Source organism: Rhinolophus hipposideros (genome assembly GCF_964194185.1).
Source record: "Rhinolophus hipposideros genome assembly, chromosome: 1".
Lineage (NCBI taxonomy): Eukaryota > Metazoa > Chordata > Mammalia > Chiroptera > Rhinolophidae > Rhinolophus > Rhinolophus hipposideros.
The window spans coordinates 110,592,625-110,620,551 of NC_138047.1; the positions used below are offsets into that span (position 1 = coordinate 110,592,625).

Here is a 27,927-nt window from a genome sequence, read left to right on the forward strand (position 1 = left end):
AAATATCTAACCACTATGCTGTACATCTGAAAGTAATACAAAATAATACTGAATGCCAACTGCATTTGGGGGAAAAAAAGCTGACACTGTAAAACTTTAAAAAGCAAACAGAGGGGGTATAACTTCATGACCTTGTATTAGGCGATGGCTGCTTAGATATGACACCAAAAGCAGAAGGGACAAAAGAAAAAGTAGATATAGTGGAAATCAAAATAAACAACTTTTATGATTCAACGGCACTATCAAGAAAGTGAAAAGACAAAGTGGGAGAATATATTCACAAACGATACAAGGGTCTCCTACCCAGAATACCTAAGGAACTCTTACAATTCAAAACAAACCAATTAACACGGGCAGAGGAGCTGAACAGACACTTCTCCAAAGAGGACACACAGATGGTCAGTAAGCACATGATACGGCGCCCAACGTCACTCATCAGGAAAATGCAAATCAAAGCCACAATGAGCTACCCCCTCACACCCACTCAGGCGGCTCAAACTGAGAGAGAACGAGCGCTGGGAAGCACATGCAGAAGCAGGAACCCTCATGCACTGCTGGTGGGGTGCACGGTGGTGCGGCCGCTGTGGACAGCAGTTCAGCACAAAGGTAAACAGAGAGCTGGCATGGGACCCAGCAATCCCACTCCTAGGTTTAAACCCAAGAGAAATACAAATATATGTCCACACAAAAACTTGTACACATGTTCACAGCGGCATTATTCGTAACAGCCAAAACGTGTGCGAAACCCCAATGTTAGCGATGAATGGACAGACATTCAATGGAGTGTTAGTGGGAAAGGAATGAAGTTCTGACCTGCGACACACAACGTGGAAGAACCTCAAAACCACTGCACTGTGAAGAAGCTGGACACAAAAGGCCGCCTGTTATGCCTCCAATCCCACCGAGTGCTCGAAACAGGGAAATCCACGAACAGTGGATCAGAGGGTGCCAGAAGCTGGGGAGCGAGACTGCTCGCGGGGACGGGGCTTCCTTTTAAGGTGATGAGAAGTTCTGGAACTAGGCCGGGTGGGGGCTGCACAACTCTGTGAGGTACTCAATGCCACTGAGTCGTACGCTTTACAAGGATGCGTGATACGGTGCGAGTACTACCTCAGTAACGTTTTTTAAAAAGTTCTCTGCATCCTGCAGAACTATCACCAAGCTGTTTGGAGTTGAAAACACAGGTGTGACAGAACAAATGGCTCACTTCCCTTTGTTTGTGTTAAAAGCAGCATTTATATAAAAGTGGGGGTTGTCCAGAATTCCTCTGAGCAGGCTGGAAAACGGGGGTCGGGGTCCCTGAATGCTGAGCTCAGGGACCATTCTATCGCTCTGAACCACTTCACAGTTGCGCAGGCTCTGCAGGACGCCCCCTGAGATGCGGCTACCCGAGTTCACCCTCCGGTCTCCAAGGGCCTGTTACGCAGCTAGACCAGCAACCCAACTGCAGGAGCCCCCCACAGCAGGGGAACGTCCACACTAGGGCATTTTAATCAGGACATGCATCATCGCCTCACATTTCATACACACAGTAATGGTGGCCATGGTTGCTGCCCAGACCGGTGTCTGCTCTCCCATCCTAGTGCACTGCCAGAGGAAGAAGAGCTGATGACCAGAGGGGACCACAGCACACCTGGCCTGGCCCTCTAATTCAGCGCATAGTTAAACTGGTTTGCGAACTTCTCGTGCTTCTTCTGGTCCATCTGGTTCATGGCTGTGACCACCCTCTGCATAGCCGCCCTGTGGGGGAAGCAAAGCAAGACATGACCAGGTAGGCCCAGAGCTCTGACCACAGCCTGCCTGGGACTGAGCACGGGTCCTGGGGTGGCTGCCGCACTCGGACCACTTGCAGACTCCCTGCTGATGAGCAACACAGCTCGGAAGCTCCGAGTCCAAAGGTGGCCTTACCAGTGCCAGGTCATGCCCAGGATGAGGGCCCACGGCCAGCATGGGTGGGGAGCAGTGTGCAGGACGTAAAGCTAGGACATGCGAGGCTCAGACTACTCATCCATGTGCAGAGACATGGGGGATACTTAAGAATGCGTAAGAAAAAGACGCGAGCGAGGAGATCAAGGTCGCCTCTGTCCAGGGGACCGCTGTGACGCTGAGCCTGGCTGCTGGCATGGTGGGGTCTGGACTTGGCAGGGGGGAGGAAACCATGTGTCCGGGAGGAATCCATGAGTGCTGGGCGCTGCTCTAGGGGCCCTGATGCCCTGCAAGGGGCTCGGTCAACCCGGCCCTCCTGTAGGGGACAGCTCCAGCTCTCGGTTCCACGGAGGACACAGACAGGACATTCCTCTGGGTCAGCACCCAGGGTGCCCTTTACTCCTAGCTAGTCCATGGGAAACCAGCCTTGTGCCCAGAGCCTGGGGGCCAAACCCTCCTCTGGACACTGAAGTCCAGGACGAACCAGCAGTGAGAAGCCCGTGGGACTCTATGTGGGCACCGGGGAAACTGCCCTCGTGTCCAGCCCCACTTGGGCCAGGAGGGCAGGAAGGGCCTCCTCTGCCCGGGATGCTGAGCTCTGCACCTTCCAGGGCCGAGAGAGGGGGCTGCCTAACGGGCCGGCACCGGCAAGGTCTCGGCATGAATCTGAGAAGTGGGGCAAAGCCTCGTGTGCTTTTCTAAACAAACACCCTAAATGCTTTCTGGCAACAACTTAAACACGGTGGGAACCTCTGGCTGACCACGGCCGTGGGATGGGCAGCGGGGCTGCTGGGCTGGCGACCTGTCTGCTCTGGTCCTGCAGAGCCCCCAGCAGCCAGGCTGGTCCAGCTGGGCTGGGGACATGCCCTGACCCACCCCCCGAGCTGGCGGTGAGAGTAGCATGCTGGTGACCCCAGCCGAGCTCTGTTGGGGCTGAAACTCATGAAGTGAACCCTGTCCTACCAGCCTTGGAGGTAACTGGCCTCCCTGACGTCACCATGTGGGCACCTGGGCGCTGACCATGAGGGGCTAGCCGGGCCGGCACCCAGCCTTCCAGGTGAGCAGCCCCAGGCCCACTCATGACGGACGGCCTGGCTGGGAGCCTGGTGGTCCCAGGAAGAACTTGTGGGAGACAGTGCATGCCAGGGAGGCCTGGGGAACATGCTGCAGCTGGGCTGGCTCCCCTCCAGCACCCCCAAATCCGGGCCCAGCGAGGAGCCTTACTTAGCGAAGACTTTCTTGGCGAGGCGTGAGCGGCTGGTATCGGCCCGCTGCTTCAGGTCGGTGAGGCCGGGGTGCTGCCTCCTCTTGCCTCCACCTCTCCTGCCAGCCCTGGACGAGCCCAGATCCACACCCGTGGCCATCTCCACGTCTCTCATAAACTCGCGGTCCTGCCAGTCTGCAAGCACATCCCAAGATCTCAGGAAACACATGGTACCGACCAGAGCCCCAACCTTCCCTGACAGGGCCACTTGGTTCACCCGTGACAGAGAGGGCAGGGCAGACGTCCTCCTACTCCCTGCGCCCGCACAGGCCAGATGGAGCTGAACGGACCCCAGAAGCCACTCCTGGGGCATCCTCTGACCCCTCAGACAGGACAGCAGCGGAGGCCAGTGGCTGGGGGACAGTGCCATCCGCAGCCTGTGCCCCACCAGGCCCTGGCTGGGCTTTCTGTGCACTGGTCCACAGGGAACTTGGCCACAGGTGTCAGAACAAGCGTGTTCACCCCGACAGCCCTGCTCCTCCCGCCGTGTCTCTCCCGGCCAGGCCCTGCGGGGCAGCAGAAGTACCCCCTGGGGAAATGTGGCACCCAGCCGCTGGCTAGCCCAGGCTGCCCCAGGCCAGGCCAGCATGCTCACGTGCAGGCTGCCGAAAGCATTAACTGTGTGTGTGGGGGCCTCCAGGCCGGAGGCAGGAGGCAGGCATCGGGGTCAGAGGCCAAGGGTCCAACCCTGCCCCACCAGAGCCCCGCTTTGGTGCCACTTCCCGCCTGTGCCTCTGCTTTCGCACCCCTGGGGGACCAGTCTGCCTGCGAGGCCACTCAGGGCCCAGCAAACGTGGGGTCAGCCCCGCCTGGCGAGTTTGGGAAGGCCACGCAGCTCAGGAATGACAGCAGTGTCCCCCACGCGCCCAGACCCACAGACGGTGGTCCTGGCTCGCTGGACACGGCACACACAATGGTGCTCCCACACAAACGGGAACCTTGAGGGCTGGCATGCGAGCAGGGCACGTGCAGCGTGGGAAGAAGCCACACAGCTCAGACAGACAGATGGCAAAGCCTCCCCAAGTTGATTTTTTGAAGTGAAGGACGGAGCTGCACAGCTCAGATACAGAGACGGTTAATCCAAGATTAAGGAAAACTGTCTAAACAGTTTATCTCCCAGTAATAAGAAGGCGTCACAGTTTAGGAACCCAGTGAATGGAGCAATTGTTTAAACACAACGGGAAAACGCGGCGCCCGCTAGAGATGGAATGAGCATCTCAGTAAAATGAAGGAGCAATTTAAAAGCCTTTGAGGAAAATCAATAGGTGCCGGGGCACGAGGCCTTCCTGCGCTGACGGCCCTGGAGCTCCGCACGCATTGTCACTGAGGTTCGCGCAGGGAAAAGAAAATTGCCCGCGTGCGAGGGAGGTGGATCGATAACCGCAGTTAGTGAAGAGACGCTATTTCACATCTGACTGGCCCTCGCCGTGCGGCCGTGGCATACCTGTTGTTAACAAGTCACCGCAGGCTGGAGCACCAGATACTCCTCAGGGTGGACACACAAATAGGCCCTTCATCGGCTCCAGTGTGAGCCCCCAGGGAAGGCCTCGCCCGCCCGCGTGGGGGATGAGCAGGTCGGGAGCCCCTCCTTCTGTCCCTCCCTCCCTCCGGCCACCATCCAGGGCCTGGGTCCCAGGTGTCCACCCTGGGTGCCAAGCTGAAATCTAGTATTTGTCTCTTATGACAAAAGGAAAAACCCTAATGACGACAAACATGGCCCAGCTGGGACCCTTACACAGTGCCAGCACTGCCCCCACGGACACAGCCACTTTCGGCCGTCCTCGGGATCCTAGGGAAAGAGGGCGGGCGAGATGGCCAGGGCCTGCAGACTCCAATGCACTGAGTGTGCCCACGGCCACTTCTGCATGTCACCACCTGGCTCTGCTGTTTGGGGTCCCACTGGGGGCTGGGCAGTGGCCAGCCAGCAGCAATGCCCCAACACAGTGCTGACACGTACCACGACGGCACAGCTCCCTAGACTGTCCTGAGAAGGATGTTTAGGCTTAAGCCCCCTGATCATCTGGTCTGAAAGGGCCCACTGGCCACAAAATGGGAAGCCTTGATGGGGACGCCCAAAGCGCATTCTGTGGAGGCCCAGCATCCACCTGCCGTCTGCCCAGACACGCACACACCATGCACACGCCATGTACATGTAGCCCACGTGCACATGCGCCCACAGCCAGCCCTGCCCAGCAGCCCTCCTGACGGCCCCCTGCGGAGGGGCCCCTGAGGCTTGGAGAGAACAGAAATGAGCCGGTTTCCTCTCCTTGCCTCAGGTTCTTCATCTGTTTAACAGACGACCGAGCGCCCAGAACCCTAACAAGGGACAACAGGCAGTTTCTGGTCTGGGTGTGCCCCCATCTCCCGTCAGGAGCTGCATGGAGACCTGGCCCCCTAGAAGCCTGAGCACTCTAAGAGCCCTCCGCAGGCACACACCAAGCTGGAGGTGGCAAGGGACCACGTGCAGATAGCACAGGGTGCCCCCCACGCAGTGTCTGCCCACCCCGCCCCACCCCCAGGCCGACCTGGGCGCTCCGCCTGTTTCTGCAGCTGCTGCTTCTGCTCCCGGGCCCTGTCCTCCGGGTGGAGGGGCCGCCCAGCATCGTCTCTGGGGATGATCTTCCCATGGAATGGGCACTGTGGCAAAAGACAGAGCAGCTCGCAGCCGTCCCGCGTCTTGCCTGCGTCACTGGCCTACGCGCCTCCCTTCACTCTGCAGGCCCAGCACAGAGCAGGTGTGGAGACAGGGACACGCACAGCAAACCGCCACAGACAAGCCCAGCCCCGGGCAGCAGCATTGGCACAGGGGGCTGGAGCCCAGCCCTCCCTCAGGCCACCAGGTCCTGGCCCACAGGCCCCAGCTGCCACGTCACCTTCAGCCGGTCCTGGCGCTCGCAGAGCCGGCCATCGGGCCTCGGGGCTCGGCACCGGTGCTGCACAGGCTCGAACGTCCCCGCAAAGGTGATGAGGCGGCTTGGGGGCACCTGGGACACATGAGTGCCGTCCAGCTCCGTGTCCACCTCACTCGGCTTCCAGAAGCGGTGCTGCGACTCAGACCTGCAACTCGAACAGACAGTGTGGGAGCTGTCGGGGCCACCGTGGGGCAGGGCCAGCAGCCTAAGAGACAGGTCCCAAGGACTTTCGGGCCTTGTTATAGACCTCAGAGTAAGACGGGAAGGTGCATGGGTGGTGACAGCACGAGGCACCCCCACCCGCCTCCGGGACCAGCAGCCCAGCCTGGACCTGGCAGGACGCACAGGCTCGCACGGGGGCTCCTGGGACACGCTCCCTGACGGACGGCGACAAGGAGCGCACACCCCCACCTCCGCCGGGCCGCCACAGCACAGACACACAGTGGAGGCAGCGCAGGGAGGGCGGCTTCCAGGAAACTCCTTGCGGAGACCCAGGCCCGTGAGGGCAGCCGAGTTCATGCCTTATGACGCCTGACCAATGGGAGGACAAAGGACGTATCCCCAGGGAGCAATGAGGTCAGAAAAGGCCCAGAAGGCTCTACAGCCCACACCCCACCGCATGCTGGGCGGCGCCTTGGGGATCTGTACTCACTTGAGGACCCGCCCGCCTGTCGGCTGCTCCTGGCCCCAGTAACACAGGTCCACCCCGAAGGGCACGACGGGAGCTCGGGCCCGCTCTGCTGCCAGCTTCCCGGCCTCCGCTGGTTCCTGGGATACCCTGGAGGGGCCACAGAACAGCAGAACACACTGACCGTGCAGCCTCCGCCAGCTGCAGCACCCCGCCCCTCCCTCTGCCCGTGCACAGGCCGGGGTCAGCACACTTCAGCAATGACAGCCGCCGAGGCCCTGGGGAGGCCCAGCCCCACTGTCCCCAGGGAGCTGCCCCTGGATCTGTGGTCCTCAGCCTGGGCCGGGGGCGCCCTGGGCGACATGCAGCGCAAGGACCCCCGGCCTGCCGTAGGCACGGGGTGCAGGTGCTCTCCTGGCCGACGCACAGCTGGGGCGGCATCGGAAGCTGAGCATCTGGCCGGGCTCTGGGCAGAGGCAGGCATTTGGGAGTCACCTGGGACACGGCGGGAAGTGGCTCCGGAGCCATTGGAGCTGGGCGGCAGTGGAGGTAGGGTCACACGCCTCCTTATCCGTCCTTGTCCTCGCCTGCATACCCTGCGCAGCTGGGTCTCCCTGCAGCCCTGAAACAGAGGTTTACCTACTCCTGAGCCTGGACAGACCCCCTGCCTGCCACCAGCCAGCCAAAGCCCCAATACTGGCCCTTCACTGACACCCACAGGAAAATGGCTAGAGACGAGGCCACTGGGCCACCAATCTCTGTAGGCCAGTGTCTGCCCCCAGGTTCCTGGGGCAGGATGAGGGCCGCATCTGGCACCACCAAAGCCTGCTGTCCACTCAGAGCTGGCAGAACATGAATGGAGAGAAAGCGAGATCCGAGAGCTATCATGAAGGTAAGACCACAAAGTGAGCAGGCACCAGGGAACAAGAGGACACACTCGGACAGACACACTGTCCAAGCACCAGTGGAGACGCAGGTCTATGCAGGAGACATGCGAACAGGAATTCGCAGGAGCACATGGTGGTAAAGACGTCTAAGAGACGATGGGCAAGCAGGGAACAGGACCCGCCGGGGACGCGGCACGCACCAGACTGCTCTGGGAACGAAGCACAGGGCCCACTCTGCCAGGGTGGAGGTGGGAGGGGGGACGCTGAGAGCACATGCTCACTGCAGGCCCAGGAGAGAAACCTGAAAGAAAGCAGGGCCACCCACTGGCATCGCAGAAAATGAACAGTAAAGACGGACAGAAAGACCTGAAAAGCCTCCTGAGAGAGGAGGCCAACTTTCCGACCAGCATGCTGTGGGGCGGAAATTCTAACTGCAATGGAAGCCGAGGCCTTGGGAGGTCGTCGTCAAAGAGGCGAAGGAGACACTCACGCCTGGGAGCCCAGGCCTCGCTCAGCACTGCGGGGAGCACACGGTGGTGCGCTTACCATGCACCACTCGCCAGCAGGGCTCAGACAGAGGTCAGAAGCAACAGTCCAACAGCACACGGGCTGCATGTCTGAGGAGCCCTTTCTGAGCGCACACTAAGCTGCCAGGTAAAAAGGTGGCGAGTCCTGAGATCAAGGCCTTCCGAAGACCCAGCATCACCCAGACTGCGTCCTCGGGCCATGGGTGGTCAAGGGCAGAGTGAAGGGCGCCCGGTGGAGATCCCAGGCGTGGGGACCTGACGGACGCAATGTGCTTCGCACACACACGCTCCTATACTCTGTGTGTGCACACACAGGCTGTGGTCTCACTGACTGCGTCCCTCTGTCCACCATCTACCTGCAGACTCACCAATAACACTCGACTGAGACAAAAGTCAGCAGGGAACAGACTCAGCACTGAGTGCTTCCACATGAGGGCGGGGACCAGCCCCATTTCTTGGGGTCCTGAGCTGAGTGGAGGACACAGGACAGAGCCAGAGGTGACCAGATCTACCTGAGCGCATGAGCTTTGAAGCCCTGGGCGCACTCAGGAGGCTGGGATGTCGACCCAGCTCCGTCATCAACACATCATCGCAGGCCCAGCTCACAGAAGTGCCCAAACGCCCACTCGGGGCTCTGGCCACGCCTCATCGGGAAGCCTCACCACCCTGCACTCGCACGTGCCACACAGCAGGAGGGAGGCGAGGCTGGTAAGTGGACACTGTGACATTTCGATGGACACAGTCACGGCCAAAGGATCGATATGAGGCTTCCTAAGAGTTACAAGAATGAAATATACTTTTCATTGACTTGTTGTTTTAAACCATTGAAAAGACAGGGAAGCGTGTTACAGCGGAGTAAATACTCATGGCACTAAAACACACAACCATTTTCACATTGTTGTAGAAAATCAATCTCGCTGACACACTTTCAGAGAGAAAACCCAAAAAGCAGACGGCGCTCCTCGGCCACGTGTCCGGGGTGGTGCAGCTGTGACTGTGGGCGGGGCCCGACCCTCACCACCTGCCCACTGCACCACCAGGGGTCTGACTCAAGTGTAGGGTCTTGGCGCACACTCACTCCCACGGCTCTTAGAATCATGAAAATGTCCAAATCCCCTTTCTGTTTAAATTGGCCGGTGGCACCTATTTGCCTGAAGCAGACAGGGCGGGAGACGGATCGATGGCAGGAAATGGAGGCTGGGCTTCCCGCAAACTTAGGCTCCCGCCTGACAGTATCGATTCCACCTCGTTCAGCTGGCCTTGTAATTAAAATGTAAATGTGAGAAAGAGATTATGTCCTGACAGAACCGGCAGGATTAGGGGAAGATAAAAGCCCCTCTGTGAAAATTCAGAGGAAATGAGAGAAAGCGCGTTCCCTGGGCTGTGGATTCCGACAACCCACTGCAGACCCCACTGCATTTAACTGCAGAACCGCTGAGGGAATATAGACCTGGAATGCAGACCTGGGGTAGAGACCCAGGGTAGGAACCAGGATACAGACCAGGATAGGAACTGACTCCAAGGTCCCCACCTGCCACCGTGCTCCCAGACACAAGATGGGTGTGTGTCCCTCACTGAGACCAGGACTTGCGAGTGACACCCAGGGTCAGGGGTCACGGGATGGAGTCTGACCCTGGACCACGGCCTCCCACCCTGCCCTCCGTGCCGCTAGCCCTGGGACCCCCTTTGCAGCCCTCCATGGCTGGGCTGGACAGTGGCTGAACTCGCCAGGCAACCCTGGCCCTTGGCTGCCCGTGTGCCCCACCGCCCAGCTATGTGCGACCGTTTAGAGAATATCAATTAACAGCACCTGGCCCAGACCCGCACCAACCATTGTCATCTTGAAGGTTACACACGATGTCGTGAGTCATCCAGAACAGGGGTAGCAAAAGCAAGAGGGCCTCTACCTCCCTCGTAAGGCGACTGCCACAGGCACTTCAGATATGGACCTGCTGGCCTGCAGCCCCAGAAGTAGACGGTCCAATAGAGGCGATGGGCCAAGGCACTGCGAGAGCTGAGCGGCAGGAGCAGAGGAGGGCGCCCTGCAGGCCAAGCTACTGCAGGACAGGACCCAGACTCAAGGAGGCCAAGGGACATGTCACCACAGCCTTCCCAGAGGCAGTGGAGTAGCCCCGCCACCACCCACTGCGGGGGGGGGGGGGAAAGGCTTCACCATCTTGCACTCATTTCCTCCTAGGTGGCAAGAGGAAGTGGCACAGCCTGAGCATTCCACGGAGGGTGGCCATCGTGGTCATTAATGGCACCTATCACAAGCCACAGGCCAGGGGGAGCCTCATGGCTTCTGCTCAAAGGACGCAAAGCTCTCAAAGTGGGGACCTAAGAGGGCACCGCAAAGTGCCAATGGCCAGAAATTCTTGGCCAGATGACAAGACCCCTGGCCCCTGCAGAGAAGAGGGTGGCACGCAGGCCTGAGGTCAGGGCAGACGACACCACCAGGTGCTGAGATGTGGCACTGAGGTAGGGCCCTCAGCTGCAGAAACCTAGAGCAGTAGCCAGGGGCTCAGCAGGCTGCCCCCTGCGGCTCTCTCCTCTGCCCACTGTCGACCTGGGCACAGGCGGCAGTCACTGCGCCTAGCATATGGCAGAAGTACCTCCCAGGTCCATCGTGGGTGTGGGGCGAGGCCTCTGGCTGCAAGGTCAAAAAAACACAGAGGGCGGGGGGTGGGGATGTGGTCCAGTGTGAGCGGGGGGACCTGCCCCAGTGTGGGGGGGGGGCGGGGGGGGACCTCCCCCAGTGTGTGTGTGTGGGGGGAGACCTGTCCCAGTGTGTGTGTGTATGGGGACCTCCCCCAGTGTGTGTGGGTGGGGGGGACCTGCCCCAGTGTGTGTGTGTGTGGGGGGACCTCCCCCAGTGTGTGTGGGTGGGGGGGACCTCCCCCAGTGTGTGTGGGTGGGGGTACCTCCCCCAGTGTGTGTGTGTGTGGGGGGACCTCCCCCAGTGTGTGTGTGTGTGGGGGGACCTCCCCCAGTGTGTGTGGGTGGGGGGGACCTCCCCCAGTGTGTGTGGGTGGGGGGGACCTCCCCCAGTGTGTGTGGGTGGGGGGGACCTCCCCCAGTGTGTGTGTGTGGGGACCTCCCCCAGTGTGTGTGGGTGGGGGTGACCTCCCCCAGTGTGTGTGTGGGTGGGGACCTCCCCCAGTGTGTGTGGGTGGGGGGGACCTCCCCCAGTGTGTGTGGTTGGGGGGGACCTGCCCCAGTGTGTGTGGGTGGGGGGGACCTCCCCCAGTGTGTGTGGGTGGGGGGGACCTCCCCCAGTGTGTGTGTGTGGGGACCTCCCCCAGTGTGTGTGGGTGGGGGGGACCTGCCCCAGTGTGTGTGTGTGGGGGGGACCTGCCCCAGTGTGTGTGTGTGTGTGGGGGGGGACCTCCCCCAGTGTGTGTGGGTGGGGGGGACCTGCCCCAGTGTGTGTGGGTGGGGGGGACCTGCCCCAGTGTGTGTGTGTGGGGGGGACCTGCCCCAGTGTGTGTGTGTGTGTGGGGGGACCTCCCCCAGTGTGTGTGTGTGTGGGGACCTCCCCCAGTGTGTGTGTGTGGGGGGGACCTGCCCCAGTGTGTGTGTGTGGGGGGGACCTGCCCCAGTGTGTGTGTGTGTGGGGGGGGACCTCCCCCAGTGTGTGTGTGGGTGGGGGGGACCTCCCCCAGTGTGTGTGGGTGGGGGGGACCTCCCCCAGTGTGTGTGTGTGGGGGGGGACCTGCCCCAGTGTGTGTGGGTGGGGGGGACCTCCCCCAGTGTGTGTGGGTGGGGGGGACCTCCCCCAGTGTGTGTGTGTGGGGACCTCCCCCAGTGTGTGTGGGTGGGGGTGACCTCCCCCAGTGTGTGTGTGGGTGGGGACCTCCCCCAGTGTGTGTGGGTGGGGGGGACCTCCCCCAGTGTGTGTGGGTGGGGGGGACCTGCCCCAGTGTGTGTGGGTGGGGGGGACCTGCCCCAGTGTGTGTGGGTGGGGGGGACCTCCCCCAGTGTGTGTGGGTGGGGGGGACCTCCCCCAGTGTGTGTGGGTGGGGGGGACCTCCCCCAGTGTGTGTGTGTGGGGACCTCCCCCAGTGTGTGTGGGTGGGGGGGACCTGCCCCAGTGTGTGTGTGTGGGGGGGACCTGCCCCAGTGTGTGTGTGTGTGTGGGGGGGGACCTCCCCCAGTGTGTGTGGGTGGGGGGGACCTGCCCCAGTGTGTGTGGGTGGGGGGGACCTGCCCCAGTGTGTGTGTGTGGGGGGGACCTGCCCCAGTGTGTGTGTGTGTGTGTGGGGACCTCCCCCAGTGTGTGTGTGTGTGGGGACCTCCCCCAGTGTGTGTGTGTGGGGGGGACCTGCCCCAGTGTGTGTGTGTGGGGGGGACCTGCCCCAGTGTGTGTGTGTGTGGGGGGGACCTCCCCCAGTGTGTGTGTGGGTGGGGGGGACCTCCCCCAGTGTGTGTGGGTGGGGGGGACCTCCCCCAGTGTGTGTGTGTGGGGGGGGACCTCCCCCAGTGTGTGTGGGTGGGGGGGACCTCCCCCAGTGTGTGTGGGTGGGGGGGACCTCCCCCAGTGTGTGTGTGTGGGGACCTCCCCCAGTGTGTGTGGGTGGGGGTGACCTCCCCCAGTGTGTGTGTGGGTGGGGACCTCCCCCAGTGTGTGTGGGTGGGGGGGACCTCCCCCAGTGTGTGTGGGTGGGGGGGACCTGCCCCAGTGTGTGTGGGTGGGGGGGACCTGCCCCAGTGTGTGTGGGTGGGGGGGACCTCCCCCAGTGTGTGTGTGGGTGGGGACCTCCCCCAGTGTGTGTGGGTGGGGGGGACCTCCCCCAGTGTGTGTGGGTGGGGGGGACCTCCCCCAGTGTGTGTGGGTGGGGGGGACCTGCCCCAGTGTGTGTGGGTGGGGGGGACCTCCCCCAGTGTGTGTGGGTGGGGGGGACCTCCCCCAGTGTGTGTGGGTGGGGGGGACCTCCCCCAGTGTGTGTGGGTGGGGGGGACCTGCCCCAGTGTGTGTGGGTGGGGGGGACCTCCCCCAGTGTGTGTGGGTGGGGGGGACCTTCCCCAGTGTGTGTGGGTGGGGGGGACCTGCCCCAGTGTGTGTGGGTGGGGGGGGGTCTGCCCTAGCTGCCGACTGTACCCTTTCACAGGCTTGTCAGGGCAGGAAGCACCCAGGTACAGGTCGCTCTGTCAGCAGATGGCAACCACGAGAGTAAACACAGACTATACAAATGGATGGTCGTTAAGTCTGGCTGTGCTAACTTGGCAGGACACTCTAATGGGTCACGTCTTCACACTCCAGTTGTCTAACTGTCTAAATTCTTTTAACAAATTTACGTTTCATCCTACACACTCCCATTCAAATCGACTTGTCTATTTCACCACAAAAGCTGCAGGTCTCGTTTTTGTTTGCTTCCTCCGGATGTTCAATCTCCTGTGTGGCCAGGGTGTCAGAGGCAGCCCTAACGTGGGACCACACTCCTTTTCCCTGGAGGCCCACAATCCTGGGGTGCAAGTGTGGCTTTTAGAGGATTTTTTGAAAAAAGAAACTTACAGACAGAAAAGACCTGAGGCAAGGGGGTTTGCACTTCCTGAAGCCTACGTCACTCCCTGTGAAAGTAATAGTCATCTGGGCCAGACACGGGTCTGTGACTCCATAAACCACAAGGACGGACGCTGCCTCATGACACCCCCAAGACATGGAGACTGGGGAGCAAGGGAGCCTGGGGAACATGCGTGGCCACCCCCCACACCAAGAGGCAGAGGCTTCCTCCCTCCCACCCCACATGGCAGGCCCACTAGGTCTCTCCTGAGGGTAGGACTCCTGTGCTTGTCTGCTCGGGGGGCACCTGTCCCACCCCCACAATCACTCCGTGGGCTGAGACCTTTAGTTCCCCAGATAGGCTGCCCCTCGCCACAGTGGGGAGGTCAGCGCAGGCCTGTGTCGTGCCGTGTGTGGATGGCCTGGCAGTACTCACAGGAAGTGGAAGTAGGGCCTGCCCAGCCGGGGATGACAAGAGTCCACGCAGGGCAGGCCTTGGGGAGGGTCCTGGCAGAGAGCACCCAGGGCACAGGAGGAGCACTGCACGACTCCAGACTCTGGCTGTGAGGTCACAGGCGAGGGCAGTGTCCTGAGCGCCCCCACCCGCCACTCACCATCCTTGGGCCACAGGTGGTCGGGGACGCAGGCCTCGTACCCCTCCTTCTCCGGAACCTCCACAAAGCCCTCGTCGTCGTCGTCCTCATCGTGCTCGCCCGGGTCGCCCAGGGCTGCTGTCTGTGGAGACACCAGCCCAGATCTGTATGTGGACGGACACGTTAGGCTGAGGCCCAAGGGTCCCTGGCCCCTCTGTGGAGTTCTCTGTGCAGGTGGGGGGCGGGTCAAGCGTCAGCAGGGCTGGACACACTGAGTGGCCTCCGACCCTGTTCCGTTAGTCCCCCATGTCACGCAGTTCTGCAGCACCCTCCCTCTGCATCCACGGGATGGGCGGACCTGCCCAACTGCCTGGTGACCTCCAAAATGTGTGGGACAGGCACCACTTCAAAGTCTCCCAGAGCAGATGACATGGCACATTTCACCCCTCCAGAGGCAAGGCCCTTGGGCATCGGTGGGCTGACAGCCCCTCCCTTCCAGACTGAGCCGCAGGCCCTATCCAGCTTTAGCACCAGCCCTGCTCTTGGGCCAGCTCCCCACTCGGGCCTGCGGTGGTGCTGATGTGACCACAGCACTTCCGGAATATTCTGTCCCTAACAGTGATGTTAAAAGCCACCAGTTTCCTTTGGACGAGGCAACCTCCCCCGTCCAGGTGAGTGTGGTGGGGTCACTGAAGCTGCAGTGCAGGTGGGGGGCAGTCCAGAGCCACCAGAAGGGCTGGGGCACCTCCGCCCTCTGTCCACCACCCCCTCCTGGGCAGCACCCGGCTGAGCGGGAGCAGCAGGGCCTCCACATGCAGAGGACTCATCTCACGAGGCAAGGCTCCACAGGAGGGGGCTTCCCTACTGGGTGACGGACGGCCACGCACACACTGCGGCCATGGGGTGCCCTGCTCAGAAAACCCTCCAGGGTCGGCTCAGCCTTCACCTCACCCTCATCCCACGTTCTCAGTGACACCTGAGACGGTCACAGCGGGAAGGCATCCCAAAGCCCCCTGCCCACTGCCAACCCCACCGTGGAGCACCCAGGGGACTGGCTCAGCCCAACCAGGGCGCTGTTTCTTGCCTCTAGCCCTCAGGCCAAGAGAGGGTGCTGCTCCCAGAATGGCAATGCCCACATTGCTGCCACGGCCAACTGCAGGCCACAGAAGGAAAGGTCTGGAAGGGAGACCCTGTCAGACAAATACCGGCATTGGGGCATGGTAATGCTGTCACAGGCAAACTTTGAAAACATAACCATCTGACACAGGCCTTTGCTTCTGAAATCCTCCTCGACAGTGATGCCCAGAGGGACACAACGGCCATGACCCCAAAGCCCAGCCCGCTGACCACAGGGCGGGCGACCACATGTTCATCCCACACTAGCCCAGCCACCAGGTCGATGGCACCCGAGCTGCCCGTCACCAGGGAGCAGTCCTGCGGCCCCTGCGTCCAGGGCAGGCATCAGGCGGTACTTGAGGGAGGAGCCCACAGCCAGAGGCATAATCAGATGCTAATGCACTCTGTTTAGGTACAAGCCACCGCCTTGCATCCGAAGGCGCGGGGGACATTAATCACTGGAAACTGTAATTTTTGTTATCAGTCTAACACTGATCAAAAGGGAAGCCTGTCTCCACCGCTGACCTGTGAAACGTCCCAATTATACTCTTTGGAAATGACAGGGGCACTTAACTCCCGGGCTGAGCAAATGACGACAATCAATCACGTTTGAATAACAATGAGCCACGGACCTGAAAATTATTTTTGTATAGAATCTACCCAGGAATTTATGAAAGGTGGAAAGCAGCCCAAGGTTTTAGGGCATTATGGTTCCCGGCCTGTGCAGTGCGTATCAAACACTAAACAGAATTTATGTGTTTTAATTTTCTAAAAGGTAGATGTGGACTGGAGCTACAATGCATAACACACAGTGCCAGAGTTTAAATATGGGGGTCATTTTCATAAAGTATTATGCTTATCGCTCCCACCACTGAATTTCACCGGCGACTTTTATTAAATTTTCATTTCCTAAAAAATATTTAGCAGCTTAGATAACTATTAGGAATTATGCCTTCTTTCTCCCCAACTAACAGTGTTTACTCCTGTGATTAAACGTGGAGCCCTGGGCTCCTTTGTTCTTAAATCAGCACATTCAAAGCCAGCCAGGTAGCGCCCATGTCCGGGACACACACACACACACACCCTCTGTAAATGCAGAGGGGAGGGTCCCCTGAGCCTGTAGGAGCGCCCTCCTTAAGATTCCCACAGCCTGGCGTCCAGCCAGAGCTGCTGCCAAGGACCGGGGCTCTCCCGCAGACCAGGACACCCCGACCTGTGCGCAGAGACGACATGGCTCCTGGGTACCCACTCACTGCAGCACCGACACTGAACTCAGGCTCGAGCGCTCCCACTGCCACATCAGATCCCAGAGCACCGTGCCCTGCGTCCAGCTCCAGGCAGACTGCGCATCAGGGAAGAGCTGTGACAGCAGACATCCAGAGGCAGTGAAAGCTCCGCGTCATGGAGCTGTGACAGCTGTGTGACCTGCTCACGGGCCTCGCATCCAGTGCCAGTTCAGAGAAAAGCACCACCACCCACCAGGTGAAACATCAGAAACGCAGCACGGCTGGGAGACAGGCTCCTACGCTGCCCAGGGGCCTGTCCTGTGGTTCCAGGTACCAGTGATGGCAACTTCCCCTTGAGGTCAAAGGTCACAGATGGGGTCAGCAGTCAGCAAGAAGCCAGGCGGGGAGGCACTGGGGAGGGAGGGGGCAGAGCAGGGGTGCAGGGACACCCGAGGTCACACCCTGGGGGCATCAGCTAGAGGGGGGCCATCTTCAAAATGGGTCCGACTCATAAACTGGTCTCAAGAGCACTTTGCTGGCCCCGGAGTTTTCTGATGGCGATGAAACCAGACAAGACCGTGCCAGGCCGCCCCTCCTGGGGCATGCACCCACCTCCACGAACAGGTGACGGCCTGGGCAGGTGGTCAGCGCCCTGCGGCCAATCGGACCCCTCCCGTGCTTTGTGGAGGCCGCAGACCACCCATGGCCCAGGGAGGCAGGGAGGCCTTCTGCTGGTTTTATACAAACTGATTCTCACCCAGTTAAAAAGATTTAGAAAAATGAGCCTCCGTGATCATAATTAAACAAGCAATAAAGCGGCCAAAATATACAACGCAATCAGTTTACAGAAGTAGGGCAGCGAAGGACTAATTATTTGAGAAGGGACAGGCAGGCGACCCCGCCCGGGAGCAGCATGCCCACCACCATGTGCCCAAGATACAGCTGGGACCATTAAATAAATTTTGTACGATCTAATTAACTTGGTGCACAATCTCAATTACTTTTCACCCAAGAAATCACTTTTGTTCAGTTTATGTGTGTTTCCCTTTTAAAAAAAAAATGATGTAAGGCCCTCGTCAGACAAGTGAGCTCCCACCTGCATTTGTCTCCCGGCGCTTGATGGCTATGCATTTAAAACCCCATTCTGTCTTATAAACTAAAAATTAAACGTGCTCAGCTGTGCTGGTCGCCATCGTGGCTGCTATTTATATGCTAATGCCCTCCCTGAAGGCCCTGCAAATTGCCCAGCAGGCCGGTATCTCATGTGCATCTCTGGCTGCTGGGACGCACCTTCAGAGGGCACAGGATGATGGTGAGGCGTGGGCTGACCACAGCCAGCATGCAGCCCCTTGGGCAAGCACCGCCTGCCAGGGTGCCGCTGAGCCCTAGAGCATGAGGTCCCCTCCTGAAACTCCTGACCAAGAACCTGAGACTGAGGCCACACAAGCCGCCATGCTCTCGACAGGCTGTCACCTCCAGCTCTCGTCTGACTGAATCAGCAAAGGACCGAAGCTCTGAACAGACCTCATGTCGGAGCCGCTCCAGTGCTCCCGTCAGTCTGCTGGGGGTGGGGGAAGGCGCTGCCACCACAGGTCAAGGGGACACCTGCAGGTCCACTTCCAGGGGGAAGCTGCGGCCTGGAGCTCTGCTGGGTCTGGGCAGGCAGCCAGGAAGACAGGTAAGGGCGCTTCCGTCAACCCAAGGCAGGTGCCACAGGCGCAGGCCGGGCATCAGTCTGTGCTGCAGTCCAGATGGACGGCCCTCTCCTCCTGGTGACCACCTGGGGCGTGTGCTGGGGGGCAGCCACGTCCTCACTGGGGCTCCCTACACTCCTCGGAGGCCGACATCACACCCCAATGGAGCACAAGTGCTCCTTGGCTGGAGCAGCGGCCGCTCCAAGCCTGGATAGAAAGCTTGGGCCGATGGTTCCCACGTGCTCTCCAGCCCTGCCCAACCTCCTGGGTGCTCGGGAGGTAGGACTCCAGCCAAGTCACTGCGAGTGGCACCCTCCTTGGGCGAATCGGCCTTGGGAGGAGGCCAGAGCTTACACAACTGCCCCCAGACTCAGTCTCCTCACCTGTAAAATGGGGAGTCATAGCCTAACCCACTCATGGGGCTCCTTTTGGAATTAGAGGGATGACACGTGCAAGGGTTCAGAGAGCAGGGCCGTTAGTGAGGCCCGGTGAGGCAGGTGTTCGCATAGCAGAGCAGGGAGAGGCCGGGGCTGAGATGCTTTCCCAGGCCTCGCGAGATCGGCGTGCAGACCCCTCCCCTGCTCTCGCCCCACGATGCAGCAGTGGCATGGCCTTCAGTGTGATGGAGGGGCAGCGTCCCCGGGAAGGTTGTTTACTGGCCCTGCCGAGTACAAGGTCCCCACGCTGCTGATTTAGTTTCCCTGCCTCCAGGGGTGCCTGACGCATCCAACATTTCATTCTTTGGGTCTCCGGCTCTGCCCTTTTCGCCTGCAGGAAGCCAACACTCATACCCCAGCACAGGGCAGCCAGGGCCTCCTCGCACGGTGGCGGGTGAGCTCCGAGGAAGGCGAGGAAGCAGGTGGCCACACATTCAAGAGCTCAGGTAGGGTGGGGTGGGTGAGTGGGGAGGGGTCGCAGTTAAGACCATACGGCTGCTGCACCGGACCGTGGACGGGAGAGGACGATGGCAGCTGTTGCGCTTTGGACATTTCAACACGTCCCCAACACCTACAACCCCCACGCGTGGACGGATTAGACAGGCTGATGCTTAAAATTGTTTTTTTTCTGACTTAGTGGTTGGTGGGAAATTATTATTTTCTTAATTACACAACACAAAATAATTGGTGATCTTAGCTACCTAATTAAATGGCAGGCAATTTGGAAGTTTCCAAAGGATTTTTATCAGTGTAACGGATGTAGCAGCTGGGGACTACCACCCATCACTGAGAACGGCAAGGCTGGAACTAAATCTACCCAATGACGCTCACTATTGATCTGTTTAAGATTTATCCCAGCCGGCTTCCAGACGGAACCGAGACAGAGACACTCTATAAAACAAACAGTTAAACCTACTTAAACCGGCTTAAATATTTTTTAAAGACAGGCATCTACGTCAAGAGTAAAACAATACGTAGACACCACTGGCAACAAGGGAGAAACAGGAAATCAGAGTCACGGCGCCTAGTGGAGCCGCAGACGCCAGCTCCCGCACCCCACACCGCCAACTCTTGCCCCGCCTTGGGCCAGGAGCTCCAGGTCTGCGTGGGTCTCAGGCACACGCTCGTGAGCTCTCAGAGCGTGTCCGGCTCGACCTGCCTCTGTGCACTCAGGACGCGGAGGCCAGGACAAACCCCAGCATTTATGTGGACGTGGGGACAACAACTCCTTCCTACTTTCCAGTCACCACGCCGCTCACTGGCTGGCGGCCGGCCGCCCTGCGCAGAGCGGGAGCAGATGTGCAGATACGGCAGCAGCGCGTCTATTCTGGGAAGCGGGCCTTGCCAGAGCGGGGCACTGCCACTCAGCCAGGCAGCCCCAATCGCTTCATCTACAGCCCAGCGCTGAACGAGCAGTCTCCAAGGATTTCGGAGCAGTGTCTGCAAAGTGTCCGTCGGCTGACAGAGGCGGCGATGCGCTTCCCGCTGAAGCCTCGGCCCTGCAGCGGCTCCACCCACCAGCATCAGACAGGCCCTCCCTGCACCTATCAGACCGCAAGGCCAGAGGGGGCAAGGGGCCCTCCACTGCCCAGTGCAGGGAGGGCACTCCTCGGTGCCTGCCTTGGTTTACCCTGTCGTCCCCATGTCAGTGGAGATACGGCCCCCAGGTCAGCCAGTCAACCTGGCCAGTCCCTCCAGCCTTCAGAATGGACAGTGCATCTCCTGAACGACCGCCCCCCAAGCCCGCTCTGCCACTGAGAGCCCAGCCCTGAACACTGCATGCACCCTGCAGGGGTGCACAAGAAGCCTGCATGTCGTCCCACAGGTGCTGGGGGTGTGGGGGTGAGTGCGCGTTTCTACTAGTGAAGGTCCCAGTCCCACGCAAGCTCGGAGGTGGCCAAGAGGCTGACAGGGGCCCCAGGTCTATGTGGGGGAGCAGCAGCCAAAACACAAACAGGTGCCACCCCCCGAGGTGACCAAGCCTAGACACGAAACCCAGGGAGGGCCCACCTCCACAGAAAGCCTGAGCCCCTTCTGTCTCCTGGCAGCCATGTGCCTCTTCAAAAGAGGACACATCCTGGTTGTTACCCACCCGTACCCAGCAGGGCTTCGGGTGCCTTGTGCCTCCTGGCTGCCAGGCGCAGCTTCCGGTGACGCAGTGACACTCAAGCCAGCGCCAACAGCCAGCTCGGAGACATGGCCACGGGGAGGTGGACTTCGGCGCAGGGAAGACGCCCGAGTGCCCACACTCACCGTGCTCAGGCCCAGCCGTCTAGCCCATGACCCCGTGTCTGCTGAAACTGAGAGATAATGAGAGATAAACTCCCCCCATGCGCTAGGACACGCTGACCAGATCAATCACCACCCTCCCATGACCAGAAAGACCTCTTTCCACTGAAAAAGAAGTATCTTGGTCAGAGTTCACAGAGCTGACTTATTTCGTGGTTGAGTTACACCCCGGAGCGCAGCTGTCAGGCCTTAACGAGCCTATGGAACTGTGGCCACAGCAGCAAACGTCGCTAGGTTTCCGAGGACAAGATCGCCCTCTGCCGGTCCCCAGGGGCCGCACAGGCGTCAACAGCAGGCGGCCGTGCACTGCTCAGCTCACCTGGTGGGGCAGGTGTGGGGCAGCCAGCTGCACCATGGACACCTGGACAGTGGGGGCCAAGACCGAGAGGGTCAGCCACTCTCCTCCTAGGTCTCAGTGGCTTGGAACTTGATCCTCTCCTCAGCAAGGAAGTGTTCTTTCCACCCCAGATCCACACAGACCCCTGCTCTGCAGGGTCCCCATGGATGGGAAGCTGTGGCCCAGGGCCCAGGGCCCGGGTGAGGGGAGCACTCTAGTGTCACCAGAAATGGACTAGGACTGCATCCAGCCCCGGAGGTCCCCTCCTGGTTGGTACTGCCAACGAACCCCTGGGAGGACCCAGCTCCAGACCCTTTCAGCATTAAGGGCTAGGTCAGGATGCAGGCTGGACAGAGGGGCCGGGGGCCACATGAGGTTCGAAGTCGCTGCTTGGTGCCTAGTGCCCCGGGAGTGGTGGGCTTCACTCTCACGCCGTCACCAAGTGCCCCCTCAGGCCTGCCCTGCTAAGGGACTAGCACTCAGGACCAGCTCCTCCCTCGAGAAGCACAACCTACAAGGCCTGTGGGTGTCACATGCCCAGCAGACTGCTGCCTAGAGTATCCTCCCCAAGTGGCACCAGTCCCCACATTCACCCTGCTCAGCCACCTGGGAGCTCCTCAGCCTGCTCGGGATGGCTGAGGTACCCACCTCCGCAAGTGGGGGCACTGCCCTCTGCATAAACCTTGAGGAAGACGTCCTATCCCTGTTCCCTGCAGGCACACTGGCTCCCACGTCCTTGGCTACGGTGTGGACGAGGGGACGGGACCCGAGGCCTGGAGTTGGTGCTGAGCTCATGGGAGGCTGCACACGGTGCCCAGGCGTGCCAGGTGCAGTGGGGCCTCAGCCAGACCCATGGCTGCCGCCTCCTGCATGACCCAGGAACCCCCACACACTCCCTCCTGGACCCTGTCCCACATCCTCCATCTGCAGGGATGGCCAGGGCTGAGTGAGGAAGGAACAGGAACATTCTGGAGCCCAGTGGGTCCTGCTGAGAGGGCTGAGCTCGGACTGGGGCCACCGCACTCACCTCCCGCCTGCGTGCGCCCTCAGGCTTGATGCCCAGCTCCCCACATCTCCTCAGGGTGCTTTCCAGCTCTGCCTTCAGGTTGATGGTGGCCTCTAAGTGCCCGCCGTGCAGCCCTGCGCGGGTGAACAGCTGCCACGAGGGGGCGTGTCAGTGCGGGTCGGGCAGCCCCCACGCCCAGCACGCCCACCTGAGGGTCTGACAGGCAGTGGCTCACCTGGACCCAGGCGCACACGGCCGGCAGGTACTTGTTCCCGATGAGCTTCAGTGCGTCCCGGGCTGACTGGAAGACGGCGCAATTGTCCTCGTCCTCCCGCACCCTCAGGCTGTCTGCAACAAGGCACATGGGTCACCAGGGGCCCAGGGCAGGTCGCCTGCCCTTCCAGCCATCGCTGTCCTATGCCACCCGGGGCCCCAAACCTACAGAGGTTCACCACTTCGTGATTTTGGCAAAGACCGCTTCAGCCTGACCCCAACCTCCCTCCACGGGACTCACCGACACAGACCCGCCCATCCACAAGCCCGCGGCGGCCCCAGAACTCCTGCCCCGCAGACGGAAGCCCCGGGTCCGCCCTCTGCCCCACCACGCCAGGCACTCCATCTCCTGCACCGCTGGCTCCTGGCCCCCAGCCACACAGTGGGCAGCTCCTTGGGGTGCCCAGGGCTCAGGGTGCCTGGGGGTGGCCAGGTCTTCCTGCAGCTACAGAGCCTGCTGCTCCCCCCACCAGAACATACCTGAAGGGCCGCAACCCCAGCCACACCTAACACGGAGGTCAGGGTGCCTGTTGAGAGGGCTGGGCCACAGGGGGTGACAACGGGCAGCTAGAACGTGGGGCCATGTGGGGCTCTGCACCTCACTACCGGCATCATTACAGACACACGAGCAGCTGTTTCTCCCTCTCACTTTTCTCCCAGGCAGGAGCGGGTCTTGCTGACCCGACGGCCACCTTCTGACCCTGATGGACTGGGCAGCACGCCTGCAGCTCCCCCAGGGCATCCCGGGTCACGTGAGTGTCAGGCCCACCCTAGCCACCCGCCTGCACATCACGAGGGCCGCGGGATCCACAGTCGCAAGTGAACCCTCACCCCAACCTTGGGGGTCCCTCCCCGCTCAAAGCCCCAGGAGGTCTGAGCCCTAAGAAGTGGCCCAGGAGGCCTGGTGCGGGGGGCAGCCCGGGAAGCCCCGACCAGTGTAAGGAGCGGGGCACAGGCGCAGAGCAGCGGCCGGCAGCCCCGTTACCTGAGGAGAGCTCCACGTCCAGTGTGTACTTATGGGAGCCCAGCCCATGGCACCGCACAAACTCTTCCTGGTCGCTGACCTCGTCCTCCTCGGAGGAGCTCCCTGGGGTGGCCTGGGACAGCCCTTCCCCATCAATGGCTGCTGGACGCCATGCAGAGGCAGGCAGCGCCTTGCTGCAGCACGGCTGCTCCTCATCCTCGAGGTTGGGGACACCAGCTAGGCAAGGGGCACCCTCCTCAGATGCACCAGAGGCCACAGTTGGGGAGGTGGGCCCCAGGCTCGGCCCCAAGTCAAATGGCACCAGGAGCCGGAAGCAACTCTCCACCTCCGTGAGGCAGCCCTGGATTTCTTCAGACATTTCTGCAAAGACCAACACGCTGCTTGGTGGTCACGTCCTAGGACAGCAGCACCCGCCCCAGGGCAGGGCCCCCTGTCCGAGGGAGGCCTGCACACCAGCCTCTCCCCTCCGGCAGAGACCAGCACCGTGGCTGGGAGGGTCAGCGGAAGCCCCAACTGCTGAAGAAATCGTCCAGCTCAGTGCTGCAGCCGTCCTCCCATGTTCTGGGTGATACAGGCAGAACTTCCAGAGGAATGGAAAGGCGAGAGCCATGAGGACGCAAGCCACGCTCCAGCCCCCAGCCTGAGTGCGGCTGTACCACCGCTCCCCACCAGGGTGCAGGGCTGGCTTTGTGGCCTTCTCCCAGGCCTGGGCTCCCTGGAAGCACCTTAAACCAGGCTACCTCCCATGTGCCTCACACACGGGCTGTCAGGAGGCAAATGTTGGGGTTCATGGGAGGGGCTGGCAGGAGCAAGGTCAGACCACCGACTGCTGCGGGAACCTCCCTTCTCCCTGCTGCCCCACCAACCCTGGACACAGGGAGGTCGTTGGCCAGTAGGACCACCAGGGGGCGCAGGGTCCCACCCAGCTGCCAAATGCAGGAGGTTCCTGGCAGCGGTGGGAGGTGGGGAACATAAGTGCCTGTCCAGTTGTCTGCCCACCTGCCGCGCCCCTTCCCCACGCGGCAAGCGCTGAAGCCCAGGAGTGGGGCCTGCAAGGCGTGGCGACATCAGGGTCCTGGTAACTCACCCTCCAGCTCTCGTACAGCCCGCTCAGCCCTTTCCCGGTAGATCCTGTCCAAGCGCTTCTGCTTGTCCTCTTCTCGCTTTCTTTCTGCTGGAGTCCTCACATTCACATCTTGAAAATCCACCTGAAAGATTGAGTTAAAGATGAGACCCGACTGAAAAGAACACAAAATAAACAGAAGTCAAAAGGGGTCCCAGAGGGTGGCCGGTTTGCTCGGTGCTTAAAACACGACACTCATAACACCCAGGTCGCAGGTTCGAGTCCCACCTGGGCCAGTGAGCTGCACCCTCCACTAGACTGGAAAACAACGACTTGACTTGGAGCTCATGGTCCTGGAAAACCACACTGTTCCCCAACATTCTCCAATAAAAATTTAAAAAAGGCAGGGCCCCCAGAGAAGACGCACCAGCACATTGACAGATCTGTGGATCTCTTCCACTCAGTGTTCAAAACACAAGGAGACACTGAACTGTATGTTTAATCCCTAGAAAAAACACAGCCAGCATTTCCCCACAATGTGAAAAAGTGCGGGTGGGAGGGCAGCGTGTCCGCTCCCTTCAGCACCGGAGGGAGGCTGCTGGCGGACCCAGGAACCTGAGACCACCACCTGCGCATGGGCCCCAGATCTGTGGAGGGAGCGCTGGCGCCCACAAGCCACAAGTACCAGGTAAGGCCTGGGCTGCCGCAACGAGTAGGGGAGGGTGGCCACAGCTGGCCCTGGTAGACTTCATCCATGCGGACCCACGTGAGCACAAAGCTCCAGGGTGGGAGGGATCCCTGCTACACAGAAGGGCTGCATTGAAGAAGTAGAATCTCACTTTCCTCTCATTTATACACCGCGGAAACCAGGCCCACAGGCTCAGCCCCACCCACACCCGGGCGTGAGTTTATGCTCTTCCTCCCGAAGCTACCCTCTCATTTTGGGAGCCCCCAGACCTCTGCCTGCTGGTAACCCACAACCCTGGCCCAGCAGCCAAGGTGCCAAACAAGGCTGCCCACCAAGACAGCATGCCAAGGCCCACGCACCTGTTGGGTGTGTTTCAAGAAGTGGTGGCCCAAGGCGAGCTTCTTATAGGCCGCGCCGAACCTCTCATGCCAACCTTGGACGGCCCGGGTGGCGGCCTGCCTCAGCCTCTGGGCCACCTCCCTGGGGGGCGGCAGGGGCCGCCTGTGGTCGGTGCCCAGCGTGAGTTCTAGGAACTCCTGGAGGTCGGAAACGACCAGCACCCTGAAGTGGTGAGACCGGGTGAAGAGCTCGTCCACAATCTGGAAGGCAGACAGGCGGATCTCGGCATGCTCCCGGCTCAGCTGGGCCATCAGGAGGCGGTAGGCGTGGCTCAGCTGCTCCTCTGAAGCCCTGGGGATGCCAGCAGTCCTTACCAAGCGCTCGACGTCAGAGGACAAGGAAGTTAAACGCTCTGTGTGGGGACCGCATTCACAAGTGGCAGGGACCTGTGCCCTCTCCCAACCCTCATTCTCCTTCGTCCGGAGCAGGGTGGACAAACCACTGCCCTCGGCCAAATCGGCCTCTGCCTGTTTCTTAAAACCCACAAGACAAGGACAGTTTTTACATTTTTAAATGGTTAACACAAGTTGTGAGAAAATGCTTCATGACATATGAATTTAACTAGTTGACACAAATCATGAGAAAATACTTCATGACAAACAAAAATTATGAGGTTTCAGTGTCAGTGCCCATACGTTTTACTGGGACACAGCCACGCCTGCCCACTCCTGTCCCCATGGCTCTCTTCCTCAGCTGAGCGGCTGTGGCAAAGGCTGAAATGCCACCACCCCCACCCTGTTTTAAGCACTGCTGTTTGGGGTTTTCCCGGGCATATAGCGAAACCTGACCTGAGCTGAAATTTTGTAACTGAAACGTAAGCTATTCGTCACTTAGTAGCAATACCTGCGTTTCTTGTTTTGTAAACACAGGAAAAGGATGCTCAGTAGAGCCCTGGCTTCTATTCCCAGGGTCTGAGGCCTGTCAGCAGATCCCAGCTGACCGTCTGCAGACAGAGGGCCGGGTGGACACAGGCCGTGCTGCGCCGGGGGGCAACCCGCCCACCTGTGACACCCAACTTTCCTCCCATCGCACATTCCAACAGTAAAACCAGAGATGTGCGCGCATCTTTTAAGTCACACGTGTGCACTCAAGGGACGTGCTGCACGGCACACACAGGGGCGTGGACACACAGTCCCCACGTGGTCCCCCAGCTCCGCAGGCCCACCCTGGGGCCCCACAGCACCAGCAGCTGCCCGAGCCCTGCAGGGCCCTGTGGCGACGTCCCGGGTGTGCTCCTTCGGGGGGTCTTTCCCAGCACAGAGCCGCCCGGCCGACCGGGGAAGGCCTGGCCCCACGCGAGGCCCCGGCGCGTCCTGGGGCTGTCACGGACTCGCGGGCCGGCCAGCCACCATGAAAGGCTGACCCTGAAGACACACCTGCAGATTTTCTTCAGCTCCTTGGTCTTCTCAGGATTCAGCTGGGGTTCTCCGGAGGTTGTGAGGTCTTCTACCAACTCTGACAGTCTCTGCTCCATATCTGGACACGTAACCAAGGCCACCCGGGACCAGCCGGCGCTCCCCAGCTCTTGACCCCACCGAGAAGCGTGTCCTGAGCCCCGCCGCACGCCGCACGGGCGAGGCGGCGGACCTTGTGCCCCGGGCCTCCGACGGCGCCCTGGACGCCAAGACCGAACAGCAAGGCGCGGGGCCGCGCGGGTCAACAAGGCCTTCGGTGGCGGTCACGACGAGGCGACAGGCGAAGCTGAGGTCGGGACGCCCACACTCGGCGTCCGGCTGAGTGTGACGAGGGAGGAGCCGGGTGTCCGCGCCAGCACTGCACCCGGAACCGCGGGCGCGGGCGGCGGACTTCTCCAAGGAGAGCGCGGTGCGCCTGGGGAGCCACCCGGAGGCCCAGGACCCGGCAGCTCACGGCAGGGGCTCAGGCGGGCAAGGCCGGGCCGTTCCACGAGGGACGGACGCACGGACGGAGGGAGGGGCGGCGGCCGGGGAGCTGGGGCCCGGGGAGCAGGGACGGGCCGCGCCGGGGAGGAGAGGGGAGGGGCGTGCCCCGCGGAGAGGACACCCCGGGACGCGGGCCCGCCCACCGCCCCCGGCCCCCAGCGCCGCTCCCCACTCGCCGCTGCCGCCGAGCCCAGGGAAGCACCCGCGCGACCCCTGACCCGCAGCGCAGTCAAAACACCTACCGCACGACCAGGCCGCGCGCCTCGCCCCGCCCCT

General features: G+C 60.8%; 1 protein-coding gene across 1 annotated transcript; it reads right to left on the reverse strand.

Annotated features, from left to right (window-relative positions):
• Positions 1-197: 197 nt before the first annotated feature.
• Positions 198-27,927, reverse strand: UVSSA (UV stimulated scaffold protein A). The gene is made up of 14 exons (XM_081026213.1): positions 27,894-27,927; positions 27,127-27,483; positions 25,711-26,041; positions 24,688-24,808; positions 23,601-23,960; positions 22,578-22,690; positions 22,364-22,492; positions 14,259-14,379; positions 7,226-7,352; positions 6,755-6,880; positions 6,064-6,247; positions 5,716-5,827; positions 3,151-3,325; positions 198-1,740 (listed from the first exon to the last, which is right to left on the reverse strand). Exons 2-14 carry the CDS (start codon positions 27,222-27,224, stop codon positions 1,647-1,649), a joined length of 2,091 nt encoding a protein of 696 aa, XP_080882339.1. The 5' UTR covers positions 27,225-27,483; positions 27,894-27,927; the 3' UTR covers positions 198-1,646.

Excerpts from the sequence above, each read along its gene's own strand:
- UVSSA (XM_081026213.1), bottom strand. The coding sequence starts at position 27,224 with ATGGAGCAGAGACTGTCAGAGTTGGTAGAAGACCTCACAACCTCCGGA. Across the intron at positions 22,691-23,600 it reads GGACGTGGAGCTCTCCTCAG|ACAGCCTGAGGGTGCGGGAG; the intron begins GTAACGGGGCTG and ends GCCTTGTTGCAG. Across the intron at positions 3,326-5,715 it reads GAAACAGGCGGAGCGCCCAG|ACTGGCAGGACCGCGAGTTT; the intron begins GTCGGCCTGGGG and ends ATGTGCTTGCAG.